General features: G+C 62.0%; 2 protein-coding genes across 2 annotated transcripts; one reads left to right on the top strand and one right to left on the bottom strand.

The window, feature by feature from the left end:
• Positions 1–4,924: 4,924 nt before the first annotated feature.
• SNX22 (sorting nexin 22) lies at positions 4,925–12,206 on the top strand. Its single transcript, XM_075897488.2, has 6 exons — positions 4,925–5,081; positions 7,343–7,426; positions 8,174–8,278; positions 8,435–8,529; positions 10,793–10,866; positions 11,689–12,206. Exons 1-6 carry the CDS (start codon positions 4,974–4,976, stop codon positions 11,877–11,879), a joined length of 657 nt encoding a protein of 218 aa, XP_075753603.1. The 5' UTR covers positions 4,925–4,973; the 3' UTR covers positions 11,880–12,206.
• Positions 12,207–12,752: 546 nt separating this feature from the next.
• PPIB (peptidylprolyl isomerase B) lies at positions 12,753–21,154 on the bottom strand. Its single transcript, XM_075897487.2, has 5 exons — positions 20,969–21,154; positions 16,653–16,766; positions 15,085–15,178; positions 13,428–13,612; positions 12,753–13,102 (listed from the first exon to the last, which is right to left on the bottom strand). Exons 1-5 carry the CDS (start codon positions 21,125–21,127, stop codon positions 12,980–12,982), a joined length of 675 nt encoding a protein of 224 aa, XP_075753602.1. The 5' UTR covers positions 21,128–21,154; the 3' UTR covers positions 12,753–12,979.
• Positions 21,155–21,173: the final 19 nt, after the last annotated feature.

Raw genomic sequence — 21,173 nt, forward strand, 5'->3', positions numbered from 1 at the left:
TGGAGCAGCAATTTTGACTTGAGCCCCTGGGGGCTGAAGCCTGATGCCCAAAGGGGTCTAGACCTCCCCATACTCACCTCCATGCTTCCCCCCACATGTACCTTGGGCCCAAGCGCCTCTCCCTGCACTGGCCAGGCCAGCACTCAGAGCGAAGGGGCCCTGTGGGGATGGGATGGTGGAGTTGGAATCAGGTCAGGGCCAACTGACCCTGCCAGGCTATGAGGGTTTCAAAGTCAGGGCCCAGGGGCTTGTAGTGGCTGTTGGGGCCATGTTGGTCTGACCTGGTTTCTTGGCAGTGCTGTACTCTAGCATCGCTGCCAGCCAGGCTGCTGGGAAAGGGAGCTAGGGTTAACCACAGGGAGCTGGCCTAGCCTAAGGCTGCTGGCCCTGTGCCTCCTCACGCGGAGGGGTCCGTTGTGGGCAGCAGTGAGGAATCCTCTGCCAACTCTAAGCAAGCGGTGTAGCTCTTAGCCCAGCAGCCCACGGAGGGAAGCAAAACCTCCCTCATCTTCCTTCCCTGTGGGTGAGCAAGGAGCAGCCAGGGGCTGGGCGGTGGGGGCAGAGGCGTGCTGCAGCTGAGGGCATGCTGGTGGCAGGCAGGCGGCTGCTGGGTGGCGAGAGCTTATAGCCGCTGCCCAGGTAGCAGCACAGCTGCTGCTTTGCCCCTGAGATGCGGGAGGGAGGACTGGACCTAGGCTAGGGAAGCCTGTGAGGCTCTCTGAGGCTGGGCTGGCAGGCCCGCCCCTCACACCGGGCCTGTGGTGCTCAGCCCAGGCTGGACGCTGCCTTGTGTGGCACAGGAGCTGCTACAAAACCCCAGAGGAAAACTGGGGCTGGGAACTGGGGGTGACTCCTGTACGGTGGGGCCACTGTCCTCTCCCTGGCGGCAGTGAGGGCAGCCCTGCTCCGCGGGGTGGGAGGTTAGAGGCAGGGCCAGATGGGGCAGAAGCTGTGTGGGGAGGGGCAGGGCCTGTGGGCTGGGTGGGGAGGAGAGGCAGGGGCTAGAAGAGGCAGAAACTGTGGGGGGAGGGTTAGGGCCAGGGGTTACAGGCCTAGGGAGCTGGAGCAGGGCTCAGGATCTGCTGAGCTCAGAGCTCACTCTGCTGTGTGGGGGTCACAGCTGCCTGCCCCAAGCACCAGCGTGGGGGTGCTCAGTGACTGCAGGAGCCAGCCCCTGCCTGCTGCTTCAGCAGAGGCGCCAGTCATGCCAGCCGTGAGTCACACGCCATGGGGGGGGGACCACTTCCTCTGGAGTGGCTGCCAGAGCCAGCAGCAGCCCTGTGCCCAGTCCAGGGTGAGCTGCCTCTGCCAGCTCTGCACTGAGGCCGGGGGGAGCCGGGCGGCTCACCTGGCTGCCCGGGGGTGATGTGGTTTGGTGCTCTCTCTGGGACAGAGGCTGATCCGCTCTCTGCTGCAGCCTTGCAGGTCTGCCCCCAGCAAGAGCGAACGAGTTTTGCGCAGGTGGCGCCAGGCCCCGACGCACACTCCTGCCTGGTGCCCACTGCGCTGCCCGTGGCTTGGGAGCAGCCAACTTCCCTTCCCACCTCGCTGGAAGCTGGAGCCCAGAGATCTGACACGTACCCGGCTGGGCCTCCTATTCCCCCATCCCCTCGCTCTGGGGCTCTGTGCTAATCCACGGCTTCCCCAAGGGCAGAGGCATCCAGTGATTATTGGGGGCCGTACCCGGGCTTGCCTGTCCAGCCTGATTGCTCATGTCACCCTTGCTACCTGCTTGCACTGGCCTCTGGAGAGCACTGCTTGGGCACTGCCCCCCCACTCCTCCCACCGTGGGGCATCAGCCCAGGCTCCCTCTGCCTGGCCCCTTGGAAGACTCGGGGGGAGGGGGTGTCTGCACTCGATCCACGAAAGTTTTGCCGTTGGCGGGTGTGTTAACCCCCCCAACACACAGTGTTGCGGCTGCAAGGGGGCGTGTGAGCGAGCCTGGCCTGGCTTTTCAGCAGGAGTGCTCTCGGCTGGGGAGGCGTATTTTGTCTACAGTTGTGCTGCCCTACGGCGTTCACGCAAGCGGCCTTGCAGCAGGGCTGAGCCCACACACACTCAGCGCCATCCGTGCTCAGTGGCCAGCAGCAGCACTGTCGTGGCAGCCAGAGCAGACTGGGGATACATCCTCTCGGGAGGGTGCCAGTGGGGCACCCCTGGGCTCTGCAGCACCCATAGCCCCTCAGATTGGGATGGGTCCTGCCTTGGGCAGGGGGCTGGACCTGATTGCCTCCTGAGGTCTCTTCCAGCCCTGGGATTCTAACACAGGCCCCATCTGGCTGGAGCTGGGTCTGCATTGGCTATTGTCTCCAGGGAGTGACATGGGGCTCAGCCCTTTATCTCCTCCAGGCATGTGCTCACCCGGCACCTGCTGCCTCCCTCCCTGCCACGGCTGGCCCAGGGCCGTTGGAGGAGCAGCCTCTGTGGCAAGTGTGCGTGGAGAGCCCCTGACTTACCGCCCGACCTGCCCTGAGGCAGCGTGTGCGCAGGGCACCTGGCCCACAGGGTGGGGACGGGCTGTTTGCTTTAGGAGCCGGGCCCTTGGAAAGCAGCCGGGTAACACAGGGCTGGTGCTGAGCATGGCAGGGTGCCATGGGGGAAGAGTCCAAGCACAGACAATGGGCCAAATTCAGCTGTGGTGCCAGCGGGCCCAGCTCCCAATGAACTCCCTGGGCCTGGGCCTGTTTCTGCTTCCAGCAGGGCTGCATGTGGCCCCGAGACGAAGGGAGGTGCCCGCTGGTTGCTGAGGTGTTGCTGGCTCGGCAGGGGCCGGTCTCCCCGGCAGCGCGGCAGACACAGTGGAGCCCTTGTTCTCTGGCTTCGCACCGTACTCGCTGCCTGCTCGGGGAGGAGGGACTGGGACTTGGCGGCAGCTCTCGCTTGCTGGCGACGCATGTCCCCTTCCCCCGGCGCGGCCACGCGCCCGCCCACCCCAGTGGATTTTAACTGCAGCTCAGCGCTGGGCTCCTCACTGACAACCCACCCTCGCCTGTCGCAGGGCTGGAAGTGCCGGGCACTGACCCGAGGAAGGAGCGCTGCACCGGCTGACTAGCCACACCCACCCCATAAGCCCGTAGCAACAACCCCAGCTGCGGGTGTTCTGCTCATCAGCACAAGGGCCCAGCCGACTGGGGACCCTGTGGCCCAACCACAACGTGACAGAACCTCGTCTCGACCTGCCCAGATGGGCTCAGCTGCTACCCTGAGCAACAGCACCTCAGCCTGCCAGCTCCACCAAGTCCTGGGCACCGAACCAACCTTCCCCCCCATCCCGGGAGCTCAGCCCTGCCCCAGGGCTCACAGGTGCGCAGGCCGGGTCTCTCGCTGGCCTGCTCCTGGGCCGGCGGCCTTGGCCGGGACAGTGCTTGGGTTTTAGAAATTCCCAGTCACACCTCACTGAGGCTTAAGAGTTTAAAGGAGCCGTGACAGAGAACTCTCCCAGCGCCCTCGGTAACCGCCTCCACGAAGGGAAGGCTAACTGCACGAGGTGTGCATGTGTGTGAATGCTAACTGCGCTGGAGCCTGTTCACAGCAGCTGTACCTGCGCTCAGGTGTGTGTGTGTGTGTGTGAATGCTAACTGAGCCTGTTCACACCAGCTGTACCTGCGCTCTGGTGTGTGTGTGTGCATGTGTGTGAATGCTAACTGCGCTGGAGCCTGTTCACACCAGCTGTACCTGCGCTCAGGTGTGTGTGTGTGTGTGTGTGTGTGTGTGAATGCTAACTGCGCTGGAGCCTGTTCACGCCGGCTGTTCCTGTGCTCGGGTGTGTCTCTGTGTGTGTCTTTTCACACCCGAGCCAGAAAATTGCAGTGCTGTAAAGTGCCAGTGCAGACTTGGCCTCAGGCCGCCTCCCCCCAGCTATTGCCTGAGTCAGGCATCAGCAGTGGCGCTAAAGCCTGGAACAAGCAGGGATTAGCTAAGTACCTAACAGGCCCCACAGAGGCCCAGCTGCTGCCTTGGCTGGGGGGCTTGAAGGGGAGCCGTGCACTAGACTAGCAGGGGGCTGCGGGGCGGGTTTGAGGGGCACCAGGCGAGCAGGGGGGTGCGCTGGGCTGGAGTCCAGAGCAGGGGGGTGCAGCCAGCTGCTGCGGGTGCTGCAGTTGTCCAGCCAGCACAAGGTGTCTGTTTCTGGCTCCCTGGCCCCAGCGCCTCTCGGGGGGCGGGGTGCAGGGACCCCCCCTCAGGGACTCGCTGCTGGAGCCTGCGCGTGTCCCGGCAGCGGGAGCCTTTATCAGAAATAAGAAGTGAAAGCGGAGAGCGGGGATGCTGCTTCTGGCCTTTCCCCGGGGGTCTGCGCCGGCCCAGGCCTCACTTCCCTCTCCCGCAGGGGAAGAGCCCCGAGCTGCGGGCCAGGCTGAGACACTCGGCGGGATGGAGCCGCTTACAGCGCCCAGGCGAGCTGGGAGCGTGGCCCCGGGGCCGTACCCAGCGCAGCCGTGGGCACACACAGCCAGCCCTTGAGCGGTGACACCTGCCAGTGTCCCAGCCCCACTGGGTGTGGCTGTGGGTGTGTTTACACTGTACCTGGGAGGCCTCTGTCCCAGAGTCGTCTGCGCCCTGCACCTGCCGGGGGTTCTCTGCGGATGCAGGTTGCTGGGAGTAGCCCTGACACCCCCCTCCCCCGGGGAAACCCAGCCTGACCCCTAGGGCTGCCAGGTGTCCGGTTTGAACCCCACAGCCCGGTACCGGAGACCTGTCCGGGGTTGTCTAACGCCCACGGGATGCGGATTGGGACGGGATGGCCAGTGTGTCCGGGACTTTCGTCTGGCGCCCCTACTGACCCCCCCGCAGGCGACTGGGGCCGGGACACCCCTGGCCCGGGCGGGCTTCAGCCTGGCCCTGCGCCCCGGCAGCGCGCTGGCAGGACGCCCGCTCCCCCGCCCCGGCGCCAGGCGCTGCGCCGGGGCGGGCGCTGGGGGCGCTGCGGGGCCTGTCCCGGGCGGGGCGGGGCGGAGCGGCCGGGGCCGGGATGAATGGAGCAGGGGGCGGCCGGGCCGGCCGGCGGCGCGATGATCGCGGTCTCCATCCCCGCCGTGGGGCCGGGGGCCGAGCCCGTGCGGAGCCCCGAGAAGACGCGCACGGTGAGGGGCGGCCCCGCCGGGACACGGGGGGAGGGGGCCCCGCTCAGGAGCAGCCGCCCCCGGCCCGGGGCCAGGTCTGCCCCCGGGGGGGGGCAATGCGGGGCAACAGTGCCCCCCCCCCAGGCCAGCCCGCTGGGGGCGGGGCGGGAGCGAGCGGCCCCCTGGGCCAGTCACTCGCCGAAGAGGGGCGGGGGGGCTTTTCGCTGAGTCACTAGCCCCCCCCCCACGCCCCGGGCCGGGGGGTTTCAAACTTTCCCTCCTGCCCCGCTGATGGCGCGGCCCGACGTAACGTGTCTGGGGCGGGGGGCTGGTGACACACGTGCAGCCCCGGGTCCGGCAGGGAAGGGGTTAAACCCGTCCAGTGACCGCAGGGGAGGGCGGAGGAGCTGGGGAGCCCGGTCCCTGGGGTGGGGTCTGCCTGCCCCCCTGCCCAGGCACAAGGCCCCCCGGGGGGGGGGCTATAACTCCGGCCAGCCTGGCTGGGGACTTCAGACCATTTCCTCTCTGCTCCGTTCCCCCTGCTGCGCTGGCCCCTGGGCGCCTGCCTTGCTCAGAGGGGCAGGCTATGGGGCCAGCCGTGGAACTGGGGCTTCCCAACAGCCCTGCCCTGGCCCCGGCCCACAGTCCCCAGGCAGCTGCTGGGGAAGGCAGGCGACCACGCTCCCCTCTGGCTTGCACGGCCCCGGCCTGCTCTGCTTTGCGTCCCCTGTGGCCCTCAGCAGCAGGCTGAGAGCAGCCGGGGGTTGGATCCAGGGGTCTCGCTATTGCGGGGGGCAGAGCCAGCCCCACGCCCGTCGTTCCCGCTTCCAAATCCACGGAGCCCACAGGTTCCTGAACACCGGCGTCTTCCCCGCCTGCCTGAGCCACGTGTGCCAGGGCAGGCTGCCCTCCCCGCAGCCCTGATGGGACCAGCGTAGGAGCCAGCCTCGCTGCACGGGCTGGGCCAGCAGCCCCGTCCTGCCCTCCAGCTCCTAGCTGGGCACAGGCAGGTCACCCTGCCCCCGGCCTGCACCTCGCCTGGGAGGCTGGGGATCGGTGAGCTGGTCCCGGTGAGCGGCTTGTGCGTGGGGGTGGTTTCGGTTCCCTCTTCGGAAGAGGAAGGGCCGAGCATCCCCCTTGGGCCTGGCCTGGGAATTGGGGATGTTGGACGCTCCCCTTTCTGGCTGCCCAGGCCTGGGATAAGGCTGTTCCGAGCCAGGTGCCGAGCTGGGATTTGACTTGGGTCACTCAGTAATTCAGTACCAGCCCGGCCAGGGAGGCTGTGACCAGTTCCTGGCTGCCTCGTTGGATTGTCCTCTGCACCAGGCTCTGGTGCGGGGTGCGGGGGCCTGTCTTGCTGCGTTGGGCAGTGGCTAGACTCCAGCCAGAGAGCTGCAGCCCCTGCCAGGGCAGGACCATGGCTGGCCTGGCACCTGTTGTTTTTGTCTGGGCTGCATCCCACACTAGGGGGAGAGAAGCGAGCATGGGGGGGGGGGGGGGGGGGAGAGCCTGCAAGCAAACCCAAGCTCACATAAAGGCTGGTGAGCGAATGCTGCAAGGCCATTCCCAGCTCTGCCCTGTGTCGACCCTGTGACTAGTTCCTGTGCTAATCCAGGTGCCCTCCGGCGGGAGCTCTCTGCGCTGCTGTGACATGATGCTCGCTCTGGTGCACCGGGGTGTGTGTTTGTGCCGCTGGGGGGGCATATTCCCATGTGAGGCAGCGCAATGAATGGGCATTGGCCCTCCTTGGCTGACCAATGCTGAGCCTGGTGGTCTGGTCCAGCTCCTAGCTACGTCCTGCCCACCCCCAGCCTCCTTGCGGCGTCAGCCGGCGGCTCCGCATGTGCTGCCCGAGGCAGAGCGCACGCCGTCCGATGTGGGACGGTGGCAGCGTGTGCGCAGGGCGCAGGAGAGGCGATGGAGCCTGTGCTGACCTGTCGGTTGCAGGAGGCCTTTCAGCTGCTGTGCCCAGCAAGAGGGGATTTCTGGAAGGGAGCTGCTGCCCTCCCTGCCCAGTGTGCGGGAGCGGAGCCAGAGCCTGCTCTGAAAGAGCCTTTTGTGGCTCTGTTTGCTCTCCGGACACTGGATTGTGCTTACACAGCTGCAGTGCACCCTGGGAGGGAGAACACAGCGGCTTCCACTGCCAAGCCAGCCCTGCCAGCAGCTGCCCCACCCGAGGGCTGCAGGGGGAAGGGGCTGGGTATGGGAAGGGGGGTGCTTTTATTGCGGATTTCTGCTCTGAGGGTAGGCAGCCCCTCTCATGTCTCCCTGTGGCCTGGCAGGTGTTCACGGTGGAGGTGCTGTTCAATGGCCGGAAACACACCCTTGAGAAGCGGTACAGCGAGTTCCATGCCCTGCACAAAAGGGTGAGGCCGGGCGGGCACGCGGCTGGAGTGGGGGGCAAGGGCTAACTCCATGTTACCCGCCCGCAACGCTGCACAGCGGCCTCTGGGCAGCTGATGGTTCGCTGCCCCAGGACCCCGCCCCCGCTAGATGCGCCTGGCTCCCTGTCCGGGCGCTGCTCCTCCGGGGGTGCTCCCAGTTCCAAGGGACGCTGCGCCCTGCCTGCAGCCCTGGGTGATTGGAACAAGCTGGGATAACACGGACCTCCCCGTAGCTCTCTTCCCCTCACTTGGCTGTGCCCGGAGCCCGTGGCCCGTCAGCCAGCCCCACATCAAGGCCTGGGCAGCGCTGGCCTGTCCCGGGGAGTTGTTTTACCCGCCCCTGTGGGCTCTTTTAAAAAGAGCTCGAGACCGGACTGTGTGTAACGGTCGTGGCGACGCCTCCCTGAGGCTGCGGCCGTTGCTGTGAGACGGGGACCCGTTATCTCCCTGGGGCTTTCACACACCACCGAGAGAGGAGAGCGCAGGGCCTCGCCCAAGCGCACGAGCCAGCAGCTGGCGGGTGGTGTGGGGCCAGGAGGGGTGGGGCATGATGCCACCCTGCTGGCACGGGGGGGAGGAGACCTTTGCAGCCCCTGGAGGGGCCCGATGCGGCTGCATGTCAGAGGGCAGGGTCTGCCTGCATGGAGCTGGCGCCTGGAGCAGAGGCGTCCGGCGGCTCCACGCAGCAGGGCTGTCTCGGCCGGGTGGTAACACCACCTTCTGCCCTAGATAAGGAAGATATGCAAGGTCCCGGATTTCCCCCCCAAGCGTGTCCCCAACTGGATGTCGAAGGTGCTGGAGCAGCGGCGGCAGGGCCTGGAGTTTTACATTCAGGTAGGGGGGGTGCCCCCTCCTTGGGGCCCTGGTGACTCCTGGGCTGGATGCGACTCCCTGGAGTGGATCTGGGCCTTGCTTCTCAGGACAACGCCGGGTGCTCTGCTGGGCCAGGGGCTCCAGTGAGCTCTAAGCGGCTCCGTCTGTTTGCTGCAGGGCGTCCTGTACTACAACAAGGAGCTGCCTAAGGAGCTGCTGGACTTCCTGAAGCTGCGGCACTTTCACCAGGATGTCAAGGCCGGCAGCCTGCGGTGAGTACCCCGAGCCTGGGACGCCCCCGGTGGAAGCCAAGTCTCCAGTGATCTGTAGGTTAAACCTCTAGTCCGGCACCCATGGGACCAGACGGGTGCTGAATCAGAGAACTCGCCAAACCACAGGAGGTCAATATTGTCTAGCAGCATTGCCAGAACTTGCACTGCTTGCTGGGCTCTTAGGCGACATTTAGGGGTGGATTAGTGCTCTGTACTCCTGTGCAGCTCTGAGCCAGGACCTGTGCTCGTAAACGAACTTTCTGGGGCTGCGGGAAACTTGGCCGCACCCATGGTAAATGGACCTCGGAGTAACTAAAATCATGCCGGACCGTGGATGTTGCTGGACCAGAGGGTGCTGGAGTAGAGCGGTTCAACCTGTCGTGACATCTGGGAGCTCACGCGATTCCTTGGTGCATGCAAGGGGCTAGCTGGATTAACAGTCATTGGAGGCAGCGTTGCCTAGTAGCTGGTGCCACCAGGTGCTCAGCTCTGCTGGTGATTTGCTATGTGACTCAGAAAGGTCCTGCCCCTCTTTGGGATGCCATTTCCTCACCTGTGAAATGGGGCTTGCTGGCAGGCAGGCTGGCGGTCGCTCCCTCCTCTGCCCATCATGTGGGGGAGGGCAGCTCCTGCCCCCACCAGGAGGGCGGGACGATTCACTCCCTTGGCTGTTTCCGGTGTCCCCTCCGAGGGAGGGAGAGGGCAGGTCGTCCGTGCGCCTCCCAGCTGCTCCTGTTGGGGCCGTGCTCCAGCTGCAAGGGCTGGTGGCAGGGCTCCCAGTTGCTGGTGGGCCTTGCCAAGCACTGGCTGGGGTGTGTGTGTCCCAGTGGCAGGGCCGGCTCTAGGCACCAGCAAATCAAACACATTTGCAGGGGCGGCATTTCCAGGTAAGCAGCTGCCCCTGGCAATGCCCGGCCCTGCCCGCACCTCCAGTTTTAAAGGGCCGTGGGAGCTCGGCTCTGGCTGCATGTCCCCAGTAGCTGGCTGCGGAGCACGGCGTGGCCAGGCTCTGCCCTGCCAGCTCCAGTCCTGCCGTGGCTCCAGCGCCCTTCGCCAGCAAGAGACCACTCCCTGCCGGGCACTGCCCTGCCCTGCGCCCTTCTGGCTCCACGCCGCCTGCTCCCCTGCCCTCTCTGCTCTCTGTTCCCTGCGATTCTCTGGCTCTGCGCCGCCCTTGCACCCCGCACCCCATCCCTGCCCCCACTCTGGCTCTGCGCCACCCAGTCCCCACCCCCCTCTGGATCTGCGCCCCCTCTGCACCCTGCAGCCCCTTTTCCCTGTGCCCCTCTGGGTCTGTGCCCACCATTCCCCGCACTGCCCCTGGATCCTGATCCCTTTGCCCCTTGTGTTCCCCACATCCCATTCCCCGTGCCTCCCCTGCACCCCCCAATCCCTACATCCCTCTGGCTCTGCGCCTCCCGTTTCCCGCGTTCCCCCTGTTCCCTGCACCCCTCTGGCTCTGCGCACCCCAGTCCCGCTGCTTCCCCCGGTCCCTGTGCCCCTCTGGCTTTGCACCTCCCGATCCCCACGGTGAACCCTGCTCCCCCTGCCCCTCTGGCTCTGCGCTGTCCCTGCTCCCCCTGTGGGTCAGGAGTGCGGGGTGTTTGTCCATAGGGAGGGGCTGGACAGGGCAGGGAAAAGGCTGTGACCCAGCAGCGAGTGAAAGGGGAGGGGGAGTTTATTTGAAGCGCCTTTATGGGAAAAAAATAATATACATTTAATTTGCTATTTACAGGGCTAAAATGCAAAAACAAAAACAAAAATCGCAAAGTACAAACGTGTGTAAAACCAACAAAAAAAAGGGGGAGGGGCAAAAAAATCTTTTGCTTGGGGCGGCAAAAAACCTAGAGCTGTCCCTGCCCAGTGGGGAGGGGCAGGGGGTCCTAGCTGGGGGAGGGAGGGGCTTGTTGCCAGAGCCCCCTGCTGGCTGAGCCTGCTGCAGAGCAGGGGCGCCCCCTGGTGGCTGCCTGCATCTAGTGCAGTTCTCCCTGCAGTAGAGGCCCCCTGCTGGCAGCTGATGGGACACTTGTGCCCCCCACAGCCTTGGCTCCTCCCTCTGCCCAGCTGCCCCTCGTGCCCCCTTCCCTAGCGCTACAGTGCAGGCGTGGGAGCCCCACGGGACATGCGAACCTGAGCGTCCGGCCCCGCTCCGATGGACCCTGGCAGGAGAGGCTGCATGGCGGCGGGGGGGACCCCGCTCTCGGCAGCCACCCATCTCCTTGCCCCAGAACAGCCAGGTCCTCACTGGCTCCTCTCGTTGCAGCCACGGCGTCCTGCTCCCGCACCGGCCAGCTCTGAGCTTCCACAAAGACCCGTACGTGTTCCCCTCGTCCACAGGTACGGCGGGCGCGGGGGAGGGGCAATGGCCGTGCGGGGAGGTGGGCAGGCTGCTCCCAAAGGGATGGGTGTGTCCTGCGAGCGCATTCCCGTTCCAAGGGGGGATGTCAGGTGCTGCCCCCAGCCAATCTCCCCCTCGCGGCACCTTGGCCTGGCCGGCGGGCGAGGAGCAAACCCTCCAACCGCTCCCTCAGCGCAGGCAGCGGAGTGTAAGTGGGAGCAGAGCAGGGCCACCTGCTTCCCCCAAAGGCCTGACGGTTCCTCTCCCGCAGCCTGGCTGCTCGCCCAGACAAGCGCTGGGCAGGAAAGGGTCTGCAGGAGACCCCCCCCACGTGCAAACACTCCACCTGCCCTCGCAGGCCTTGGGGAGACCTAAACCCAAAACAGCCTGGGGCTCTTGGGCTTTGAAGGGGACGTTTTTAGCAAATGGGGTGTGTGGGGGGGGGAAGGGTGGCATGTGTCTGTTCTGTTGCCCCTCCCCCTTCAGAAGCATGTGGTGCTGCTCAGTGCCTGCCCTGCGGCTCAGCTTGTAAAGGGCCTGGGGGAGCCCTCTGACAAGCCAGGCTGAGGGCTGCAAGGTTAGCTGCCCTCCCCATTGTCCGCCCCCCTTCCCCGGGTACATGGTGCCTTGCAGCAGCCCTGGCTGCTGCCTGCTTTTGAGAGGCCAGGGAGCTATGTCTGGTAGCTGGTCACCCTCTGCCTCCTGCAGGCCAGAGCTGTGCAGCCGGACTGGGATCCCACAGCCGCACTCGTCCCAGGCAGGGCCCTGCTCCCAGAGAAGTGGTGGGGCTGCTCTTAACCCGTTCCTCTCCTCTGTTGCAGAGCTGCTGCCCGACGTAGTGCTGAGCGGTGTGTTGCAAGGCCTCTACGCGCCAGCGCATCCCTGCTGGGGGAAGGCGGCCCCCCACGCGCTTAGCCTGCCCTGCTCCGCGGCGTACCCACCGCCCAGCCTCTGCTCGGGCTTCGCCAGCGCCGCTCCTGCTGGGCGAGCCCTGCTCAGCTGTCCCATCTAGGGATCGCACCCGCTCTGCCTTCCCTGGGCCTTGCTTCCTCCCGCCGTGGGGCTGGGGGTGCCTCTGAGCCCGGGGACTGTTCTCACGGAGCACTTGCAACAAGGCCTGGACGCAGAGAGGCTGCTGTCGTGTCGACCCTCAGCTGGTCCAAGGCGCGGAGAGCTGCCCCATGCCCCGTGGCTGGAACAGCCCAGCTCCAGGCTGGCTCGTGCTGGCTGGCGCCACGCTGTCACGCTGGACGCAGCGGCCGTGTCTGGTCTGCAGAGGGCAGGCCCAGGGTAGCTGTACAGATGTTCATAGCAATAAATCACTCAGGGCTGGTTTGGAGATGGCTGCTGTGCTTTGTCCAGTGGGTGCTAGGCTCTGGGGCCCACACAGAGCCGTGCTGGGGGGGTCTGTTTGGCTCTGGGCCCCACATAAAGGGCTGTGGTCAGTGCAAGTCGCGGGGGGGCTGTTTGGCCCAAGCGGGGAGAGCAGACACCAGCCTGGCTGTGATGCTGAGCTGCTTGGGGGAGTGAGGGTGGTGGGGCAGGAAGTGAGGCCTGGGCAGGCAGGTGGGGGTGAGCCCCAGCGTGGGGCCTGGCAAGGAGCAATGCCTGGGGCAAGGGCCCAGCAGCTGGTGCCTGGCTCATGGAAGAGCCCCAGGCTGGCATAGCGTAGGCTGCAGGGGTCAGGCCACCCCTCCGCTGGGCGGCAGCGTCACCTGGCTGGGAGCAGGGCTGCTCTCACCACCACTACGGGGAGATCCCTGGAGCCTGCACCCCCACTAGTCCCCCAGGCCTTGTCACTCACGGATGGGGACAGAGCCCCTCAGGCTAGAACTGGCGCTATGGCTGGCACCCCCCCGTGCAGGAACCAGGCCCCAGGCAGCTCTATAAAAAACACACTGAGCATTTATTGGTGCGTGTGCGTCTTACAAAAGTGATGGCCCCAAGTCCACTGCTGCCCCCCCAACGGGCCGCCAGGCAGGAGGTTGGTACCCACCACCCTCACTCCTCCAAGCCTCTGCTCAGCCCCGGGCAGCCAATCCCGCGGGCCCGGCGGCGCCTCCCAGCCCGGCCCTGGCGGCTCGGCCCAGCCCGTTTGTGGGGGAGGATGGTCTACTCTTTGGCGATGGCAAACGGCTTCTCCACCTCGATGGTGCCACACTCAGCGATGGTCACGTCCTTCAGGGGCTTGTCCCGACTGTCGGTCTTAGTGTTCTCCACCTTCCTCACCACGTCCTAGGGGACACCCACAGAGGGCCTGTGCTCAGGGGCCCGGTAGCCAGAGCCAGCCCTCACCTTCGGCCTGCTCTAGACAACACAGCCAAGGAGCCAGAGGCCCCGCAGCCAGGGGAGCTGTCTGCCTGCCCCTGCTTGGTCCAACAGGCAGCCCAGGCCCTGCTCCCAGGTGTGCGGGGAGGGCATTTCAGAGGGTTGCCAAGAGCAACCGGCCCAAACCCCCTCGCCCCGCCCCACTCGCTCATTTACACAGGCTGGGGAAGGTCCCTGTTCAAACAGGTGGCACTTAACTCCCCATTCCCTCCCGGCCGGACTCCCCCCTTACCATCCCTTCCAGGATTTTGCCGAACACGACGTGCTTGCCGTCCAGCCAGGGGGTCTTGACTGTGGTAATGAAGAACTGGGAGCCGTTGGTGTCCTTGCCAGCATTGGCCATGCTGATCCAGCCCGGCCCATAGTGCTTCAGCTTGAAGTTCTCGTCAGGGAAACGGTCGCCATAGATACTCTTGCCTGGTAAGGAGACAAGAGGAGCAGCTGCCGGTCGCGGTTCCGCGCAGGCCAGCTCTTACGGCTGGCCCCGGGGAGCGTACTAGCAAGAGCAGCAGGGAGTCGCATGGCGCTGGACGGGCGCCCAGCCCCTGCACGTGGCAGCCCGGAGCTAGTCCCTGCTTGGATGGGGCTCAGCCCGAGGAGAGAAGAGGGCAGGACCCTAGACGAACCCCTCCCAGGTCCTGGGTGAGGCACGGTGGCCAGGGCTCCCCCTTGGAGGAGCGAAGGTGGTGCAGGAGAGCAGTCCCACACCGCTTCACAACCAGTGGGGGACCCTCCCAGTGCCAAATGTAGCAAGGCCAGAGCTACCGGGGGGAGGGGCAAATCGACTAGTCTTTAACATCCTTAATCCCATGTGGGGAGAGGTGGCTGCGCCTGGGGGTAGATCCTGTCCAACCCCTTGAGGAAGCGCACAACCCTGGGGTTTACAAAGAGGAGGATGGGCCAGAGGCCAGGAGAAGCCACGCAGAGACCCATGCCAGCTAGCAGAGCAGAACGATGCCTGACTCTTGGTGGTGGGAGGGGAGCGGCTCCGTGTGCCGGAGCCCGATGAGGAATGGAGCTGGTGTCTCAGTGCTGGGGACCACAAGGCTTGTGCCTGGGGGGCCGGGTGCATTCCAGGTGCTGACCGCACCGGTGAGGTGAATCTGGCGAATCAGAATGGCGCTTTGCCAGTCCCCAGGGGGCGCGCTCAGGCGTTCTCGCGAGGACAAAATGCCTGGTTGGTGCTAGAGGCTCAGGGGCGCCTGCTGGAGGCGGAGGTGCCGCGAGTTCAATTCAACCTCGAAGGAAGCGGGCGCTGCAAACTCCAACTCCACCTCTTCACAATCAGCGGGGGGACCTCCCAGTGTCAAATGTAACAAGGCCGGAGCTACCGGTGCCGCTCCCCTTTGCCGGCTCGTGCGGGGCCTAGTGAACTTGTGAGGGGCCAGGGAGGTGAAACAGTGCCGAGGCTGTGCCTTCTGCTGCGGTGCTGGGGATCTACCTGCACCGATGGCTGGGCCGCACGGGTCTCAGCACGGCTTCCATTAGCAACTGCCTCAAGCAAAAGTCTCTTGCTTTGTGCGAGGCTTATATGCTTTGCAACTATCTGCCTGAAGCACCGCAGACAAGAGTCCTGGGGCTTGCTATTAGGCATATGCAAGGCTTAAACGCTTGGGCCTGCGGCAAAACCCACAGCCCGGGGCCGGCAGTACTAAACAAAGCACTACTCTAACTAATCAGTCAGCAGGTTGGACAGGATTTTGTACCCCAACTCCCCGGCACAGCCAGGAACCCCCTATCCAGAGCGCTGCCTGGCAGGCGGGGTCTGAGCCCCTCTAATTCCCAAGCGGCCCTGCAGCGCGCAGGGAAAGCGCTGCCGCCTCTCGCCTCAGGGTGACTCATGGCCTGGCCGACAGGAGAGGGGCAAGGTGGCACAGCCCCACTGTTACCTCCGGTGCCGTCTCCGCGGGTGAAGTCTCCTCCCTGGATCATGAAGTCCTTGATCACACGGTGGAACTTGCTGCCCTTAAACCCAAACCCTTTCTGGAACAGAGGATAGCGAGCATGAGGCCGGGGGAGGTACGAGAGCCTGGGCAATGGCTAATAAATTGCTCTGCCCACCTCCCACTGCCTGTCCTCTTCCTAGGAGGCTCTCTCTCTCTCCCCCGCCCCCCAGCCAGGGCAGATTGAGCTGGTGGTGGAGCCAGGTCTTCCCCCGGCTGCAGTATCGAGTGTTCACTCATGTCTCTGGCCCTTGGGGCTGGGAAGAGGGGGAAAGGATGGGACCTGGGGCAATTTCACATCTTCTCCGGCCCATCCCAGCTCAGGGGCCCGAGAGCCTTAGTCCCCAGCAAACCCAGAGAGCAGCAGGACTTGTCTCCAGCCCCAGGGCAAGGCGGAGCTGAGAAGGGTTACTTTTAGAACAGCCAAAAGGAGCTAGACGCCCATCTCCCAACGAAAGGCCCCAGTGACCGGAGCCCAGGGCTCTGCTGGAGAACACTCCCTAGCCCTCGGTAGCAGGGGAGTGGGCAAGAAACAGGGCTTCAAGTGCTGGGAGCCAGTGAGAGAGCTGATCCCTCTCCAGGGGGGCAGCTGGGCCAAGACCCTTCTGCCTAACCCATGGGAGAAGGGGTGTAGCAAACTGCCTTCTGCATCACACCCAGAAAGAGGGCCCCCCGGGCTCCAGCCTTGCGCTGGCCAGTGACGTAATAAAAGGGACACATGGCACTGTCATTCCCTCGAGGTCTGGTTCACAGGCAGAGGAGCAGCAGGAGACTGGGAAGTGTGTCGGTGACTCCCGCAGTCTAGACCATACACCCCCCCCCCTTACTCCTCCTCCCCCGAGACAGAACTAGAAGTGGGAGGTATCTACGGCGAGGCTGACGTACCAGGATGCTGAGCGCAGCTGCTAGATCTGTGTGGCTCTAAGGTGTCGAGGAAACACCCGTGACTAGAGGTGTAAAATCCCGGTTAAAATGTGAATCAGTTATACCTAACGTTTACCCGGTTAACTGTGATCCTGCGGCGGGGGACTGTTCCAGTCCAGCTACACTGCATCGCAGACTGCTCTGGCCAGGCCTGCCATGGGGCCAGTTAACCAGTTCCCCGGGAAGCATGCTGGTAAGGGGTATGCTTCCCGGGTAACCGGTTAATCCTTTACATCTACACATGGTCATCTGAGCATAACTCTCCTAGCCTGACGGGAGTGACAGGTCACTCAGGATCAGTCTAGCCAGGATTGCCACCAGCGTCCGAGGCAGCTGACACACAGACACAGAAGGGCTGTTCAACCAGTGACCAGATCAGCCCTGTGGTTAATGTGGATGCTGCCAACAAACACTCCCTGGGTGCTGGAATGAGCTCCCTACCGGTCCTCAAGCCAGCAGCTTTCTCCCTGCTCCTGGCGGTAGAGGGTGGCCATGCAGGCAGAAGGGCCAGTCCCAATTTATGCTTAATGGCAGACTGCCACTTGGGGCGAGTGGGAAACTGGAATGAGGGCCACTGCCCAGGGATTCACCTCTCCTGTGGCCAAGGCGACGAAGTTCTCCACGGTCTTTGGGACTGTCTTCCCAAAGAGGCCGATCACGACTCGTCCAACATCTTCCTCCCCGATGCGCAGATCAAAATACACCTGTAGGACAAGGGCGTCAGTATCAGCCAGGGATTCCGGATGCCAGGGTGGTGCGGTCACTCAGACGACACCTCCCTGCTGTGCCAGGCCCAGGCCCAGGCCCAGAGCCGCTCTGGCTGGCTGGGCTGCAGCCGCTCCTGTGCGTCAGTGACTCACCCACTAGCCACGGCCTGATGTGTGACTAATAAGATGGCTGAACTAGAGTACCTCATATTAAAGGAGGAGATTGACATAATAGACATCACCGAAACCTGGTGGAATGAGGAAAATCTGTGGGACACAATCATACCGGGATATAAAATATATAGAAAGGATAGAGCAGGCCGGCTGGGTGGCGGAGTGGCACTGTATGTGAAAGATAATGTAGAATCAAATGAAATAAAAATATTAAGTGAATCAACATGTTCAATAGAATCGCTATGGATAGTAATTCCATGCTCCAATAAGAAGAAATTAGCAGTAGGGATATATTACCGACCACCTGACCAGGACAGCGATACTGACATTGAAATGCTAAGGGAGATTAGAGAGGCTACCAAAATAAAGAACTCTGTAATAATGGGGGATTTTAATTACCCCCATATTGACTGGATCCATGTCACCTCAGGAAGAGAAGCGGAGATAACATTTCTCAATGGCTTAAATGACTGCTTCTTGGAGCAGCTAGTGCAGGAACCCACAAGGGGAGAGGCAATTCTCGATTTAGTCCTGAGTGGAGTGCAGGATCACGTCCAGGATATAACCGTTACAGGACCGCTTGGGAATAGTGACCATAATATAATAACATTCAACATTCCTGTGGTGGGAAGAACACCTCAGCAGTCCAGCACCCTGGCATTTAATTTAAAAAAGGGGAATTACACAAAAATGAGGAGGTTTGTTAAACAGAAATTAAAAGGCACAGTGACTAGAGCCAAATCCCTGAAAGCTGCATGGAAACTTTTTAAAGACACGATAATAGAGGCCCAATTTAAATGTATACCCCAAATTAAAAAGCATAGCAAGAGACCTAAAAAAGAGTCACCGTGGCTTAACCACCATGTAAAAGAAGCAATGAGGGACAAAAAGGTATCTTTTAAGAAGTGGAAGTCAAATCCTAGTGAGATAAATAGAAAAGAACATAAACACTGTCAAATCAAGTGTAAAAATGTAGTAAGAAAAGCAAAAAAAGATTTTGAGGAACAGCTAGCCAAAAACTCAAAAAGAAAGAACAAAATGTTTTTTAAGTACATTAGAAGCAGGAAGCCTGCTAAAAAACCTGTGGGTCCCCTAGATGATCGAGCTATAAAAGGAGCAATCAAGGACGATAAAGCCATTGCGGAGAAACTAAATGATTTCTTTGCTTCAGTCTTCACGGCTGAGGACATTGGGGAGATTCCTGAATCTGCACCGTACTTTGTTGGTGATGAATCTGAGGAACTGTCCCGGATTGAAGTGTCATTAGAGGAGGTTTTGGAACAAATAGAAAAACTTAATGTTAACAAATCTCCGGGACTGGATGGCATTCATCCAAGGGTTCTAAAAACTAAAATGGGAAATTGCTGAGCTATTATCTGTGGTTTGTAACCTATCCTTTAAATCGGCTTCCGTACCTAATGACTGGAAGGTAGCCAACGTGACACCAATATTTAAAAAGGGCTCTAGAGGCGATCCTGGCAATTACAGACGGGTAAGTCTAACTTCAGTTCCGGGAAAATTAGTCGAAACAATAGTAAAGAATAAAATTGTGAAGCATGTAGAAGAACATAATTTGTTGGACAAAAGTCAACATGGTTTCTGTAAAGGGAAATCCTGTCTTACTAATCTGTTAGAGTTCTTTGAAGGGGTTAACAAACATGCGGACAAGGAGGATCCAGTAGATATAGTATACTTAGAATTTCAGAAAGCCTTTGACAAGGTCCCTCACCAAAGGCTCTTGTGTAAATTACATGGCCATGGGATAAGAGGGAAGGTCCTTTCTTGGATTGAGAACTGGTTAAAAGACAGGAAACAAAGGGTAGGAATAAATGGTAAATTTTCAGAGTGGAGAGGGGTAACTAGTGGTGTCCCCCAAGGGTCAGTCCTGGGACCAATCCTTTTCAACTTATTCATAAATGATCTGGAGAAAGGGGTAAGCAGTGAGGTGGTAAAGTTTGCAGATGATACCAAACTGTTTAGGATAGTCAAGACAGAAGCAGACTGTGAGGGACTCCAAGAAGATCTCACCAAACTGAGTGATTGGGCAACAAAATGGCAAATGAAATTTAATGTGGATAAGTGTAAAGTAATGCACATCGGGAAAAATAACCCCAACTATACGTACAGTATGATGGGGGCTAATTTGGCTACGACAAATCAGGAAAGAGATCTTGGAGTTATCGTGGACAGTTCTCTGAAAACTTCCACACAGAGTGCAGCGGCGGTCAAAAAGGCAAATAGGATGCTAGGAATTATTAGGAAAGGGATAGAAAATAAGACCCAGAATATCTTACTGCCCCTGTATAAAACTATGGTACGCCCACATCTTGAATACTGTGTACAGATGTGGTCTCCTCACCTCAAAAAAGATATTTTGGCCTTGGAAAGGGTTCAGAAAAGGGCAACTAAAATGATTAGGGGTTTGGAACGGGTCCCATATGAGGAGAGGTTAAAGCGACTGGGACTTTTCAGTTTAGAAAAGAGGAGACTGAGGGGGGATATGATAGAGGTATATAAAATCATGAGTGGTGTGGAGAGGGCCGATAAAGAAAAATTATTTATTAGTTCCCTAAATAGAAGAACTAAAGGACACCAAATGAAATTAATGGGGAGCAGGTTTAAAACTAATAAAAGAAAGTTCTTCTTCACACAGCGTGTAGTTAACCTGTGGAACTCCTTGCCAGAGGAGGTTGTGAAGGCTAGGACTATAACAGAGTTTAAAGAGAAGCTAGATAATTTTATGGAGGTTAGGTCCATAAAAGGCTATTAGCCAGGGGATAAAATGGTGTCCTTGGCCTCTGTTTGTCAGAGGCTGGAGAGGGATGGCAGGAGACAAATCGCTTGATCGTTGTCTTCAGTCCACCCTCTCTGGGGCCCCTGGTGCTGGCCACGGTTGGCAGACAGGAAACTGGGCTAGATGGACCTTTGGTCTGACCCAGTATGGCCGTTCTTATGATTCCTGGGGGCACCTGGAGGCGGAGGATTAAACTCAACAGTGGGAGGGGATGGGGGCAGAAAGGACCCTTTAGTGGCCATTTGGTCACAGGGCAATTACCGCAGCCTCTTCCCCTGGGGCTGCGTGACTGACCTGCACCAGCTGGCCCCAAGCGGCCACTGAGCCAGTGGGCAGGCAGTGGGGCAGCAGCAGCCTGCCTGGCCCAAGAGCCTGGCTTTGGGGGAGTCTCCATCCTCACTCCCCTGCCCGGGCTCAGCCCTTCCCCTGGACCCCCCAGCTGCTGCCATCAGGCCAGGGCTCCACTGACCGCCCTCCCCCGCCCCCAGGGAGTGTGGCCCCATGGGGTGAGGGGAGCAGGGGAACCCGGGGCCAGGTGTTCCAGCGGAGAGAGGGGCGGGCGGCAGAACAAGGAGGGGGGAGCGGGTCGGGCAGGGGAAGCAGGAGGATCACAGCGGGGAGGGGGGGGGCGCAAATCAGGTGGGGGATCCGGGGGGGGGGGGGAGCAGCAGGATCCAATGGGAGCAAGTTGGGCAGATGGGGGGTAGCGACCAGATCTCGGTCGGGAGGGGGGTCGATCGGGAGGATACTGTCGGGGGGGGCAGATCATGGCAGGCGGGGGGGGGCAAGCGGATGCCGGGGGCAGGACAGATCGCGGGGGGAGCGGCCGGCAGGAGGATGCCGGGGAGGGGGGCAGATCGCGGTGGCGGGGGGCCGGGGAGGCAGATCGCGAGGGGGGGGCGGGAGGATGCCGGGGGGGGACAGATCGCGAGGGGGGCCGAGGGAGCAGATCGCGAGGGGGGGCCGAGGGGGCAGATCGCGAGGGGGGGGCGGGAGGATGCCGGGGGGGGGGGCAGATCGCGAGGGGGGGCCGAGGGGGCAGATCGCGAGGGGGGGGCGGGAGGATGCCGGGGGGGGCAGATCGCGAGGGGGGCCGAGGGGGCAGATCGCGAGGGGGGGGCGGGAGGATGCCGGGGGGGGGGGCAGATCGCGAGGGGGGGCCGAGGGGGCAGATCGCGGGGGGGGGGCGGGAGGATGCCGGGGGGGGCAGATCGCGGTGGGGGGGGCCCACCTTGACGGTGACCTTGGGCCCCTTCTTGCGCTCGTCGGCGCGCGAGGCCGCCGGCAGCAGCAGCAGCAGCAGCGACCCGCCCAGCAGCGCCGCGGCCACCAGCAGCTTCATCCTCCTGCGCTCGCAGCCCGGCCACAGCGCCCGCCGCGCCGCCAGCATCCGGGCCCCGCTCCGCCCCGCGCCCCCCGCCAGTGGTACGGCCCGA

The sequence above is a fragment of the Pelodiscus sinensis genome, chromosome 14 (genome assembly GCF_052426305.1).
Source record: "Pelodiscus sinensis isolate ZL-2025 chromosome 14, ASM5242630v1, whole genome shotgun sequence".
NCBI lineage: Eukaryota > Metazoa > Chordata > Testudines > Trionychidae > Pelodiscus > Pelodiscus sinensis.